General features: G+C 42.6%; 1 protein-coding gene across 7 annotated transcripts in view; it reads left to right on the top strand.

The window, feature by feature from the left end:
* The window catches only part of XPNPEP1 (X-prolyl aminopeptidase 1), a 54,446-nt gene that overhangs the window by 11,269 nt on the left and 29,257 nt on the right, over positions 1–13,920 (top strand). For 5 of the 7 annotated variants that reach the window (XM_038578744.1, XM_038578747.1, XM_038578748.1 and 2 more), the window contains one exon: positions 4,709–4,833. In XM_038578744.1, coding sequence (XP_038434672.1) covers positions 4,709–4,833 — 125 coding nt within the window. Of the gene's footprint in view, positions 1–3,841; positions 3,953–4,708; positions 4,834–13,920 lie in introns of all 7 variants that reach the window. The other 2 variants (XM_038578746.1, XM_038578745.1) reach the window with 1 other exon arrangement.

Below are 13,920 nucleotides of genomic sequence, written 5' to 3'. Positions count from 1 at the left end.
GCAGCAGTTATGGCAGGTGGCATTTTTTAGGGAAGTGTGAAATTCTGTAGTAGAGTAACCCTGCAGTGCTGATGATTCTGAGGAGGCCAGTGGAGCAGGAAAAGGAGATGATGAGGCAGGAGATGGTGATGGAGGCCAGGATGTGCTGGTGAGGAGGCAGGTTATGGTGCCTAGGAACCAAAGGAGGCCTTTGACCAATTCCATTTCATCTTTGATGGTTTTTAGTTTGTTGTTGAGGATTTTGTGCTTGCCATTGGTTCTGTTGACTTTGTCAATGAAGTCAGTGACCAATAATGTTGATACACACGATAGAGCTATAAAAACCCAGTCAGTGCCATCAAAATCCTTAAGTCAGCATATGCCCAAATAGAAACCAAATTCTATAAGGAAATTAATGATCTTGACAGAAAATACATCGGCTTCTATCATGTATTTGCTCTTTAAAATTCCAGATGCCCAGCCTATACTCCAGACTAATTAAATTATTAGAAGTCCCTCAGGTACTTCTGTTTTGCAGCCAAGGTTGAAATACTGCTCCAAAGGAAGTCTACTTTTTAGCTTGGCTCTTTTTAATGATAACTTGCTCAGAAATACAATTTGAAACCCCTGAAAAATGTCATAATAAAGTTTCAGATGCTGGCAAGCTTACAAGGTCACTATAGGCTTTATTTTGAACCCAGTTGGAGGTATTGACATATAAGCTTAGTTTGGATCAGATCATTGTGATCTCTCTTTCTTAGATGAGAAATTACAGGTTCAGTAGATTAGACAAAAGGAAAGGATGCTCCTCTGTATTCAGAATTAGCTCTAATGCAAGGAACATGGGCCTGTTCAAATTGTGAATAGGACCATTTCCAGTGACTCTAAGTACTGTCCTTTGGAGACTCAGATGGAGCTCTGAGGCTGGTGGTTGAAGCTACCCTTGCAAAATGAGAATGAGGCACTTTTTCAGTGAGTCCTAAGATCAGTATGATGCCTCATAAGGGAGTCTATTGGATGTAACCATAATGATGGAGACTTCTGTAGCTCCAGATGCTGGCAATGATGGAGAAGAAGCAGATGGAAATGTTAAAAAAAAAAAGAAACTTAGAAAGATCCATACCTAGCCAAGTTCAAGCTATAGGGTGTCAGTCCTGGAAGATATAATGGCCCCAGTGTAACTCTTCATTACTTACAGCTTTGTATGCTAGGATATTTTTGGTTAAAATATTTTTTATTTGTTTAAAAAAATGAGTTGGCAAAATCTGAAACACTGGCAGCACTAAAATGCTGGTGAGGAAGTAGAGCATTGGGAACTTTCATTCATTAATGGCAGGAATACAAATGGTCAACCACTTAGGAAGACAGTTTGGCAGTTTCTTATAAAACTAAATATATCCTTAGCTTATGATCCAGGAGTCATGCTCCTTGGTATTTACCCAAAGGAGCTGGAAACTTATGTCCACACAAAAACCTGTACACGGATGTTTATAGCAGCTTGGTACATAATGGCCAAAACTTGGAAGTAACCAAGATGACCTTCAGTAAATGAATGTATAAATAAACTGGTTCATCCAGGCAATGGAATATTATTTATCCCTAAAAAGAAATGAGCTATCAAACCATGAAAAGACTCAAAAGAACCTTAAGTACATATTGCTTCGTGAAAGAAGCCAATCTGCAAAGGCTGTGTATTATAGGATTCCAGCTATTTGACTTGCAAAACTATGAAGACAATAAACAGATGAGTCACTTTCAGGGGTTGAGGGCCAGTGAGGGGAGGGCTAAATAGACTGAGCAGAGGGGATTTTTAAGGCAATGAAAACTTTCTTTTTAAAATTTATTTTATTTTATTTTTTGATTTATTTATGATAGAGAGAGAGAGAGAGAGAGAGAGAGAGAGAGAGGGAGAGGCAGGCAGAGACACAGGCAGAGGGATAAGCAGGCTCCATGCTGGGAACCCGATGCAGGACTTGATCCCGGGACTCCAGGATCGCGCCCTGGGCCAAAGGCAGGCACTAAACTGCTGAGCCACCCAAGGATCCCCGGGCAATGAAAACTCTTAAGTTATTTTGTGTGATATTGTAATATTGGATACATGACATTATGCATTTGTCAAAAACTATAGGATGAAAAAAAACCCCAAAAACTATAGGATGTACCACACCAAGAGTGAATTCTTATACAAACTATGGATTTAAGGGGATAATAATGTGTCAGTGAGGGTTCATCAGGAGCAACAAATGTACCACTCTGGTGAGGGATCTTTTAAAAAATTTTATTTAATTTTTTTCAAGTTTAAAAAAAAATATATATATATTTATTTTTAAAGATTTAATTTATTTATTCATGACAGACACAGAGAGTGAGAGAGAGAGGCAGAGACACAGGCAGAGGAAGAAGCAGGCTCCATGCAGGGAGCCTGACGTGGAACTCCATTCCCGGTCTCCTGGATCACGCCCTGGGCAGAAGGCACGCGCTAAACCACTGAGCCACTGGGGCTACCCTCAAGTTTTTAGTTAAATTCCAGTTAGTTAACATATAGTGTGATATTAGTTTCAGGTGTACAGTTTAGTGATTCAACACTTAGAACACTGGATGCTCATCACAAGTGCCCTCCTTTTTTTTTTTTTTTAAAGATTTTATTAATTTATTCATGAGAGACACAGAGAAGGAAGCAGAGACACAGGCAGAGGGAGAAGCAGGCTCCCTGTGGGGAGCCCAATGTGGGACTCAGTTCCAGGACCCCGGGATCACACCTTGAGCCAAAGGCAAAGGCAGACGCTCAACCACTGAGCCAGCCAGGTGCTGCCACAAGTGCCCTCTTTTTTTTTTTTTTTTTTTTACAAGTGCCCTCTTTAATCCCCAAAAGCCATCCTTTCACCCATGTTCTCTATAGTTAAGAGTCTATTTCTTGGTTTTCCTCTCCTTACTCCCTCCCCTCATGTTTATTTCTTAAATTCCACATCTGAGGAAAATCATATGGTATTTGCCTTTCTCTGGCTGACTTATTTCACTCAACATAAGGCTCTCTAGTTCCATTGGCGGTGGCCTTGATTGTGGGGCGGGGTGGGGGGCAGTGAGGATGTTTGTATGTTGGGAGGAAGGAGGTATAGAGGAACTCTTATTTTCTGCTCAATTTTGCTGTGAATTTATAATTCTTCTAAAAAAAATCTATTTAAAAAATGAGCTGGAAAAACTCATTATTCTACTTGAATTCTAATAGTATAGTTTTGTGTCACTACATGGGATTAGGAAAATATGGTTGCTGTTTTATAATTGGCTTTTTGTGAAGTTGTTTTGTTATAACTCATGGGACTATAGTTAGATATAGTCCTTATCTAGTCAGATCTATAGTTACTATACAGTATGGTTTATCAGAACTGTACACTGATACCAATATTTTTTGAGAAAAGATTTTCTTTTAAAGATTTTATTTGTGAGAGACACAGAGAGAAGGCAGAGACATAGGCAGAGGGAGAAGCAGGCTCCATGGAGGGAGCCTGATGTGGAACTTGATCCCGGGACTCCAGGATCACACCCTGAGCTGAAGGCAGACGCTCAACCTCTGAGCCACCCTGGTATCCCGAGAAAAGATTTTTTTGAAGAACTAACTAAAGTGATTTGAAAGTCTGCTTGCATCATCTGTGCCTTTATCACATCGAAATAGTCGATGCAATGCTCTGAGTACCTAGAAATTAGTAAAATTTTAAGAATTCTAGTAAGACCACATTTAACATTTTCTTTTTAATGATTTTCATATTTCTGTTTCTATTTTGTATTTTCTTGAGCTGGTGACTCTGTCCCAAAAAACTCTAGTTTTATTGGGATAGACTCCTAGGGACCCCTGTGATTTTTTCAGGGCTCAGTTTGGAAACCTTGGATCTACTCTGCTCTCACCATATTTTAGAGAGGTGAACACAGACCACTGAGGCCTGTCCCCTTCTCCTTGACGTTGCACACCCAATTGATAGTAAGTATTCACTAGAGCACATGACTTAGACTCTTGACTTGTAGTGGTCTGACCTTTCTACTCTTCATCTATAGTTGGCTATTTAACTGAAACATAAAACATACTTCTTTTAATGCAGTCAAACTTAAACAGTAAGATACCAGAAAAAGAAAATAAAAATCCCCCTGTCCAAAGGTAACCATTCATTAACACTGGGGTGACTGGCCTTCTAGAAACTTCTCTGTGGATATACACATACGGAATTTTAAATAAGAACGATCTATACATATTTTGTAATCTGTTTTCAATCTTTGCAAATGAAATACAGGTCTGTATAACTTTTTTTTTTGGTCTGTGTACCTTTTAATGATTTTAGTAGTGTACTATTATACGTATTATATGTATTATAGTTTATTTACCTAGTTATGTATTTTTCTCTACTTTTTAAAAAAAACTACAAAGATAAACAGGTATCTTTGTGCATTTATATATCTCTTTGTAATATAGTCCTGGAAGTGAAAGGGGTAACTGATCAATTTGGAAATGGGTATTAGTAGCTCAACTTACTTGCCGCAAATGGCTGTTTGGAAGTGGTATATAAAACTATAAACTTGAGAGTTTTAGGGACCTTTGGTTTTGGTCTGGTGGTGAGGTGGTCAGTTTGAAGATGCAGCTGGGGTGAGGCAGCTGGCAGGTATGTCTCTAGGGCTCTCTTTGAGCTAGTCATGAGTTGCATAGAGCAGGCTGGTTTTGGAACTAACTCTCCTGTTTTTGCAGACGGCAGGATGGCTCCAAAGGTAACCTCAGAGTTGCTTCGGCAGCTGCGACAAGCCATGAGGAACACAGAGTATGTGACAGAACCGATCCAGGCCTACATTATCCCATCGGGAGATGCCCACCAGGTACTGAGTGGAGATGGGCCAGTGATGTACCTCATCAGCCTCTACTCTGTTTTCATTCTTTTCCCTCATCCCCAGGGTGTTTGTAGGATTCTAGTTGTCAGTCTATAGCTGAGCATGTCCTCCAAGGCTTAGCACAGGGACCTGTGTCTAGTAGGCTCTCATGAATGCTTGTGGATTTGTTCCTGGCTCCGTTATTTCCAGTGAATGCACTCAGTTTTCAATAACTTGTGGAAGCGTTAGTGGACAAATGAAGGGGCAGAGGTCTGGGCCTTTCTGTTGCTGACACACTTTACCCCATCTCTTTTGCCACACCCTTTCTTTATAAGAATTGCCTGTCCTGCCTCCCTTCTCCCCATCCAGACTATCCCTCCCATCCCTCTGACATGGCTGGAAGAACAGCCAGAAAGTAGTCATGATCTATACCCCAACAGATTTTAGGGATAATTTTGAATATTACCTTCTCCTCTCCTTCCTCCCCAACCATTACCTTTGATGGAAGCAACTCAGTAAATGCCCTTTACCTCTGAGAACACTAGTGATCTAAATATGGGAGGAGTTGGGTTTAGAGAGGTGGAGACTGCATGTGATGGGGCTGAAGGGCAGAAGGGTGGAAGGATTCTAGTATCTACTCTTTTAGGTCATTGAGTCAGCAAGTGTTTAAGTGCCTATACCATGGTCATGGGACTGCAGGTTTACAAAGGGAACAGTATACAAAATACTGTTCAGAGGGATGAGACAATATACAAAGTATTATTCTTCCATAGACTCATCTATACGTATATATTTTTTATAGCCTTTGCTTATATGCAAGGCACTGCCCTAGGTATGGTACATGACACAAAGATGAGAATGGTCCTGTTTTCAAGAAGCATACAGTTGAGTACTGGAGTAGAGACATGTCTGTATTCAAGGTGGGACGTGGAAGTGCCATCAAGAAAATCTGGACAAAACACTGTGGAAGTTTGAGGGTGAAAGGGAAGATGATAGATGGCTTCAAGAGCAGGGAAGGCATTTGAACTGGATTTTGAAGAATGGGTAGAATTGGATAAATAGAGGAAGGGGAAAGGATTCTAGGTGAGAAGATTAGTAGGAGCAAAGGCAGAGAAGCGGGGAAGGTTGGAGTACTTTGAAGAAACAACATGGCAAATTCCCATGGCAAAAGCCCAACGAGGGCATAAGCAATGGTGGGAAATACAGCTGGTGCTCTAGGATCCATTAGTTATAGGTTGCAGAAACTGCCTTGAGGTCCTTTGAAAAATAAAAAGACTTTATAAAGGTTTATGGGCAGAGCCACTGCTTTGGCAAAACTCTAGCTTATGAATGGTGGTCTCTGGACTTGTGGAATGTCAGGGCCTCAGATGGAGTGTCTCATGGAAACTGAGGGCAGGAATGCAGGAGGCCAAGAACAACTGGGATGGGAGGGTTTCAGTTCTTGCCATAGATCAGTTTCTCCCTTTCTTAGGCAACAAGGTAGATGATAAATAGGGGTCCATCTGACAGTTCCCACGTTTATATCTTGATCTTTTACTTTGAAGATACCAGATTGAGCTAGAACCTTAATCCCAAGTCCAGAGTCCTGAGTGAGAACTTAAAAAAATTTTTTTTATTAGAGTTCAATTTGCCAACATATAGCATAACACCCAGTGCTCATCCCGCCAAGTGCCCCCCTTAGTGCCCATCACCCAGCTGAGTGAGAACTTGATTAGCATAGTAACTTGGTGTATTTTGTATTTTCTTGAGCTGATGACTCCGTCCCAAAAAACTCTAGTGTGTGCGTGTGCACGCATTTGTGGGATGGCATGTAGTGTAGATAGGACTGATGAGGGTCTACCATGATGGAGGGGAAACGTGTAAGAGTATTACTTTAAGTTGAACAAAGTTCCCCAAAATGTCAACTTGAACTGGCCTCTTTTCTGTCCCTCCCCAAAGGTGCCAGACTGCATGGTTGTGACAATATCAGGCCAGTGTTAATCTGGGATAGCAGGAATATTGGACCCCTGCCTGGAAACATAAGATTTCCTGGCCTCAGGAGCAAATGAAAGGCTGAAATGAATAACCAAAGGGATTGGATAATTTGAGGCAACAGCGTGTAGTTAGTATACTTTGATGTTTAGAGCCTTATTCCCCCAATAGTATTCCATAGTATTTCTATTGTGTCTCATAAGATGTTCTGGATAAAGTGTATTCAGTGGTCAAGAAAATAGTAAATGAGCTGAGCAGTTTCTTTTTATTGTTACAGTAAGGAAGCTTAACATTAACTGTCATCGCAGCTATTTTTAAGTGTACAGTACAATAGTGTTAACTATGTGCACATTGTTGTGTAATAGATCTCTGAAACTTTTCCATCTTGCAGAACTGAAACTCTGTACTCGTTGAACAACTCCCACCCTCGCCTCCCCTTTTAGATTTTTATTTATTTATTAGAGAGAGAGAGCAAACACAGAGGGAGATGGAGAAGTAGACTCCCCGCTGAGCAGAGAGCCCGAAGCGGGACTCAGTCCTAGGACCTGAGATCATGACCTGAGCCAAAGGTGGATGCTTAACTAACTGAGCCATCCAGGTGCCTGTCTAGTTTCTATTTCTAAGAGTTTGACTACTTTATATACTTCATATAAGTGGAATCATACAATATTATCTTTTTGCGACTGGCTTATTTCACTTAGCATAATGTCTTTAAGGTTCATCTATAGTGTAGCATATGACAGGATTTCCTTTTTAAAGGCCAAATGATAATCCATTGTGTGCGTATACCACATTTTTTTTATATGCCACATTAAAAAAAAATCTGTTCATGTGTGGATGAACATTTAGGTTGCTTCTAGCTCTTGGCTCTTGTGAATAATGCTGTAGGGTATATAAATGTCTCTTCGAGATCCTGTTTTCAGTTCTTTTGGATATATACCTAGAAGTGGAATTGTTGGATCATACAGTAATTCTATTTTTTTAAAAAGTAAACTCTACCCCCAATGTGGGGCTCGAACTAAGGACCCCAAGGTCAAGTGTCATGCTCTATAGACTGAGCCAGCCAGGTGCTCCAGTAATTCTATTTTTATTTTATTTTTTATTATTTTTTAAAGATTTTATTTATTTATTCATGAAAGACAGAGAGAGAGACAGAAAGACAGAGACACAGGCAGAGGGAAAAGCAGGCTTCATGCAGGGAGCCTGACATGGGACTCGATCCTGGGTCTCCAGGATCACGCCCTGGGCTGAAGGCAGTGCTAAACTGCTGAACCACCCAGGCTGCCCCAGTAATTCTATTTTTAATTTTTTGAGGAACCTCCATACTACTTTCTTTGGTGGCTGTACCATTTTGCCTTTTCACCAGCAGTGCACAAAGGTTCCAATTTCTCCACATACTTGCCAATACTGTTATTTTCTTTTTCTTCTTTTTTCCCCAATAATGGAATCCTAACTGATATGAGGTAATATCACATTGTGGTTTTAATCCTCCATTTTCATGATGATTAGTGATATTGAGCATCTTTTTTTTTTTTTTTAAAGATTTTATTTATTTATTAAAGATAGAGAGAGAGAGAGAGAGAGAGAGAGAGAGGCAGAGACACAGGCAGAGGGAGAAGCAGGCTCCATGTAGGGATCCTGATGTGGGACTTAATCCCGGGTCTCCAGGATCATGCCCTGGGCTGAAGGCAGCGCTAAACCGCTAAGCCACCGGGGCTGCCCTTGAGCATCTTTTCATATGCTTGTTGGCCATCTGTACAGCTCTTGGAGAAATGTCTATTGAAGTCCTTGGCCCGTTTGAATGGTTTTTTAACTGTAGGACTTTTCAGGGCTTTCAGTATGCAAATGTGCACTGTGCAACTCTAAGGAGAGGATGAAGTATTTATTCAGCATTTTCTAGACTTAAATGGAATTGGAATTCCATGGAATTCCCACAGTCATCTCAGGGGGTAGGGTAGGCTCAGGGACTCAGTGTTCTATGGAATCCCTTGGTCCATTGATCCATAACAGCACTTTTCATGCTATGATGGGTCTTACTTGCTTCTCAAACAGGTGAGAGGAAAGGGAGATCCTTGTGTAGAGAGGAGAAGCCACCAAAGACTAGGGTTCTGCATGTAAAAGTGGATGAAGGGGGAGGTGAGAGAGTGTGAGATATGAGTATAGGAGAAATAGAAGATCTGGTTAGAGCGGGAGTTGGTGGCATGTGAGGAAGCAATGGTGGAGGAGTACATTACCGTTAGCTTTAGTAGGCAGTGGGGAGGTGGGGGGGAGTTGGGTGCAAGTTTAGGGCAGGGGTTTATAACAATTCTTCCATTCACTTCTGTTCTTTAGAATAGATGAACAAGATTCGCTACCTTCGTAGGAACCAAAGTTTCATCTTGCCTCAGGACTGGATGAATAAGTAATTCAGCCAACTCAGCCTGGGCCAGAGTCATGGTAGGAGGTGTAGGTAACAGGCACCCCAGCATTTAAGAAGGGCAGACTCTAGCCTTGTTCCTGAGGAAATCCTTTTTCCCCCTGCTTGGGCCTCCTCTGATGGGTCTTTCCTGCCTCCTGTCAGTTCAGGCTTTAGCCTTTGGACTTGGGCTTCGTATCACATGGATTCTGATCACCAGTGATGCTTTTGCTGATGCTGATGCACCAGTGATGTTTTTCATTTTCTGCCTTTCAGGCATCAGGCAGTTGCCCTGGACTGATTGGATTGCAGCTGTTTTATCTCAGTGTTGAGCAGGATGGTGGTTCCTGAGGTGGGAGCACATTATATGGCAACTGGTGTGGGATCTTCTGTAAGTCCCTGTATGGGTCTGGTTTCTCCATAGAGACCCAACAAATAGGATGTATAGAGATACCTATTTATAGAGAGACATCCTGAGGGATGGGCTCCCACATTAGCTCCCCTGGTTCTCAGACCTTCGAGTTTGAACTGGAACTACACCCCCAGCGTTCTTGGTTCTCTAGCCTGCAGATGGCACCAGTGGTGTATGTCCCTGTCTGAGTTAAAGGCCCGAGAACCAGGAATGCTGATGTCTGAGGGCAGAAGAAGACAATGTTTCCGCTTAAATGAGAGAGCAAATTCGACTTTCCTCCATACTTTTGTTCTGTTCAGACCTTTAATGACTTGGATGCCAAACACATTGGGGTGGCAATCATCAGCCAGTAGCTGATTCAAATGTTGTCTTTTCCAGAAACCAACTTATAGACAAAGTCAGAAATAATGTTTTACCAGCTAGCTATATGGGGATGCCTTATCCCAGAAGGTGGCCCACAAATTTCACTATCCCTGACCCCTAGCACACTGCTGTCTGAAATTGGGTCTCTCTTCTGAGAGGGTCGTAGAGCCTGTTGTAGAGTCCCAGCCAAAGACTCCTTACAGCTCTGCCTTGTTTGTGAGCCTTCACCTCCAGGGGAGGCCTTGTTGTAGGAAAGACTGGACCATGAATGTTATTTGAATTAAATGTTGAAAGTTTCTGGTTAAGGGTGTGTTGGCATTTCAGTTTGTCTTCTACCTGGAGTTAGGATACAATGTATGTGTTTACTAGTAGGAGATGTCCTTGTAGCCAAGGTAAGTCAAGTTTTATTCTTGGTTCTGGGTGCTGTCTGTGAGCCTTCTTCTTCTTCTTCTTCTTTTTTTTTTTTTTTCTCATTTTAAAGCTATTTTTGGTCCAGTATCTTGATTTGGGCCTAATCCGTCCAAAGCAGTTCCTTGTTAAACTGGGGGAATGACAATGAGAGTGGCTGAACCACAGGTGATATTCCAGGCTCTCCCCAGCTCTTCATCCCCTGCTAATGATCCCAGAATATTAGAATATTAGAATTAGTTGGCTTCTCCCTGGATGAGGAGAATGAGAGTCAAAAGCCTGTTGAGCCTCATCTCTCTGGATGAGGAAACTGAGAGTTCAAAATCCTGTTGAGGGCTTTTGAACAAGGCAGTGACATAATCAAAGGAGCTGTGTTGAGTGTGGATTGGAGAAGGGACATTCTGGGAACTAAGAAGCCATTGGGAGACCATTGCAGGATCCCGGAGTCGGGGTACAGAGGCCTTGGACTTGGTGGTGGCCTTTAGGAGCAGAGAGGACGGGAAGGATTTGGAGGGAGAAGTAGTAGAGCACAGATTGAATGTGGACCTTATAGGCAGATGGCAGAGGGGTTTGGGAAGGTTGGAACCTGGGAGAGTTTGTGATGCCATCCAGAGAAACAAATGAGAAATGCGGAGTTCCTTGTTTCAGTTCCTGTGGAGAGGTGGGGCATAGTTGGGGTGACTGCTAAGTGGGACTCTGGGGCCTTGCCAGGACTGTGAAGACAAGGAGCAAGGGTTGGCTTTGTGTGTGACCTGCCGCAGCAGCCTTCTCAGGAATAGAGAAGCTGCTGTTTTCTGTTCCTAATTGTTTCATTTCAGGCTAGATTCAGGGTTGATGGAATTTCTCCTCTGGGTGGGGAAGGGAGGGTGTTGGAGAATGAAGGGGAATCTTGAATTCTGTCCTTTGTGTACTTTCCAAAACATAAATATGCACACCCACACACTATTCCGTGCTAGAGAGCACCCCAAATGCATAATTACGCAAGGACTGGGCACTCCAGGAGTCTGCGTCTCACTGTCCTCTGCAACTCTAAGAGTTTGTTCTTTGTAAACCCAGGACAAGTGATGTGGTAATCATGAGTTTGGGCCCAGGGGGACTTTTACAATGAGAAATTGTCCATTCTTTCTGGTAATCTGAATGCTTTCATGTACTATCTAAGTCAAACATTGGGATTTGTGGGCGCCTCTGGCCCTAAACCTGGAGAATCATTGAGTGGGGCCAGAACTGTGCCAGCACTACCCTTTAGAAATTCAAATTCTTTATCCCCCCCATCTGTAAGGCTTCATTATTCTGCTCTTGGGTGTGTTTAATCAAAGGGTCATGTTCTGTCAGAGGTGACTGCCAGTTTGAGTTTTTGGCTATTTTTATGGTTCCTCCTTCTGGAAGACTTGAATCAGATTTTCCTAACCTCTGTCCTACTTCCATTCTTCCTGGAGTCAGCTTCCTGTTTTGTATCTCTTAAACAGGCTCTCTCCTAGGGTGGAGTAGTGATTTTTTTATTTTTAACTTTTTTGGAATAGTGATTTTTATCACAGAGTGATTTTATCTACTGTATTAATTAGAGTAATGCTAGCTGTGGTAACACATCTCAGAGTTTCAGTGGCCTGGTATTGTAGAGCCTTATCTCTTGTTTGTATAGCTGTCTGGAGTGGGTGTTCTTGGTTGGTGGGTGACTTTCTTCTACTAGGAAGAGAGTCATTCAGAGATCCAGGCTCTTTCCATCCTCTAACACCACTACTCCAGTGGGTGGAAGGCGGAGGAGTATGAAGAGGTCACACCCCCTTTTTACTGCCCTGACCCAGACATTACCCCAACCCTACATTTCATTGGTGAAAACTAGGCATGTGACCCCACCTAGATGCCTGGGTACCTGAGAAAAGAAGTCCTAGAGGGGAATATAGTTGTTGGCAATAGTAGGGATTTTGTTATCATCACCCAAGGCAGGGCATGGATAAATGCCAGTGTGGATCGTCCTGCAAATTTCTGACGTGTGGGAGTTCTCTGAGTGGAGTGGGCTAGAAAGCTTTGTGGAAGAGGATGTATTTGAACTGGATTTTGAGGGGTGGTTAAGGCTTTTTTTCCTTATTTATAGTTGTGCTTTATTTGGCTGAATATTATTTACTTGTTTGAATTAGATGCCAACACTTGAAAGATAGGTGACCTTTCATCAACACTCATATATTTAGCTTCTGAAATACTGAGGGGTGGCAACATGTGGCCTGTACTCCAGCATGACAGCATGACAGGCATCAGAGGTGAGAAGAGCTGCTGTCTGGAAAAGTCAATTCCTAATCCTCCTTGTCTAGTTTACTTGCCTGTACCCTAAGACACTTGAGTTTGAAACCACAGTTACAATCCCTTCTGGTCTGAATAGTACATTCGTTTCCTCCCGCTGCTATAACATTATCACAAACTTAGTGGTTTACAATAACAGAAATCTGTTATCTTACAGTTCTGGAGCTCTGGAGTCTACAGTGGGTCAGTAGGGCTATATTTTTTCTGGAGATTCCAGGGGAGAATCTGTTTCCTTGCCTTTTCCTGTTTCTAGAGGCCACCTGCATTCCTTAGGTTGTAGCCCTTCCTCTGTCTTCAAAGAGAAGGCTAAGATTTTAGCTAGGTACAGAGAAAAAGGCTCATCTTTCCTTCCGCTTTGTTCATTTATTCCGCAGATATTAAAAAAAAAAAAAAATATATATATATATATTTATTTATTTATTTATTTATTCAGAGAGAGAGAGCGAGAGAGGCACAGAGACACAGGCAGAGGGAGAAGCAGGCTCCATGCAGGGAGCCTGACGTGGGACTCGATCCCGGGTGTCCAGGATCACACCCCGGGCTGCAGGTGGCGCTAAACTGCTGCGCCACCGGGGCTGCCCTATTCGGCAGATGTTGATTGAGGATGAATATATACTACCTATGCTGTGATAGGGGACAGGGGCAGTCACAAATAGACAAATACTCTGATCTCATGGAACTTATATTTTGGGGCAGGCTAATAATAATGTAAGAAAGAAGAAGAGCATAGAAAAATGTGCTATACAGAGAGGTAAAGGCCAGGTGGCCACTTTGGGTGGTTCAGGCAAGCCCCTCTGTGAGGTGATATCTGATCTGAAATGTAGTGACGAGAAGGAGCTTGCCAGGCCACGATCAGAGAGGGACTTTGATAGGCACAAGAAAGAGCTTGTGCAAAGGCCCTGAAGCCGGAACGGGTTTGGGAAAGAGCAGAAAACCGGTGGTGTGGGTTGAATGTTTCAGGTGGTGGAGAGAGTGGAGGAGAGTCCTGAGAGGACAGCAGGGCCTGGTCAGGCAGTGCCTTGGGGACTGGGCTGGAGTTCGGATTTTACCCTAAGTTTGATGGGAAGCTCTTGGTAGGTTTTAAGCAGGATGCTAACATGGCATATGTAGACATCTTGGAAAGCTCACTCTTGAGTGTGTGAGAAGAATGGATTGGTGGGTCCCTGGTCCAGGTGGAGATGATGGAGGCCTGAACTGGGTGCTGGTCTTAAGAGATGGAGAGAAATGGTGTTTTTGGAGAAAAAGCCAATAG

The sequence above is a fragment of the Canis lupus genome, chromosome 28 (assembly GCF_011100685.1).
Source record: "Canis lupus familiaris isolate Mischka breed German Shepherd chromosome 28, alternate assembly UU_Cfam_GSD_1.0, whole genome shotgun sequence".
NCBI classification, from domain to species: domain Eukaryota; kingdom Metazoa; phylum Chordata; class Mammalia; order Carnivora; family Canidae; genus Canis; species Canis lupus.
This window is presented reverse-complemented; position numbering and strand designations above follow the sequence as displayed.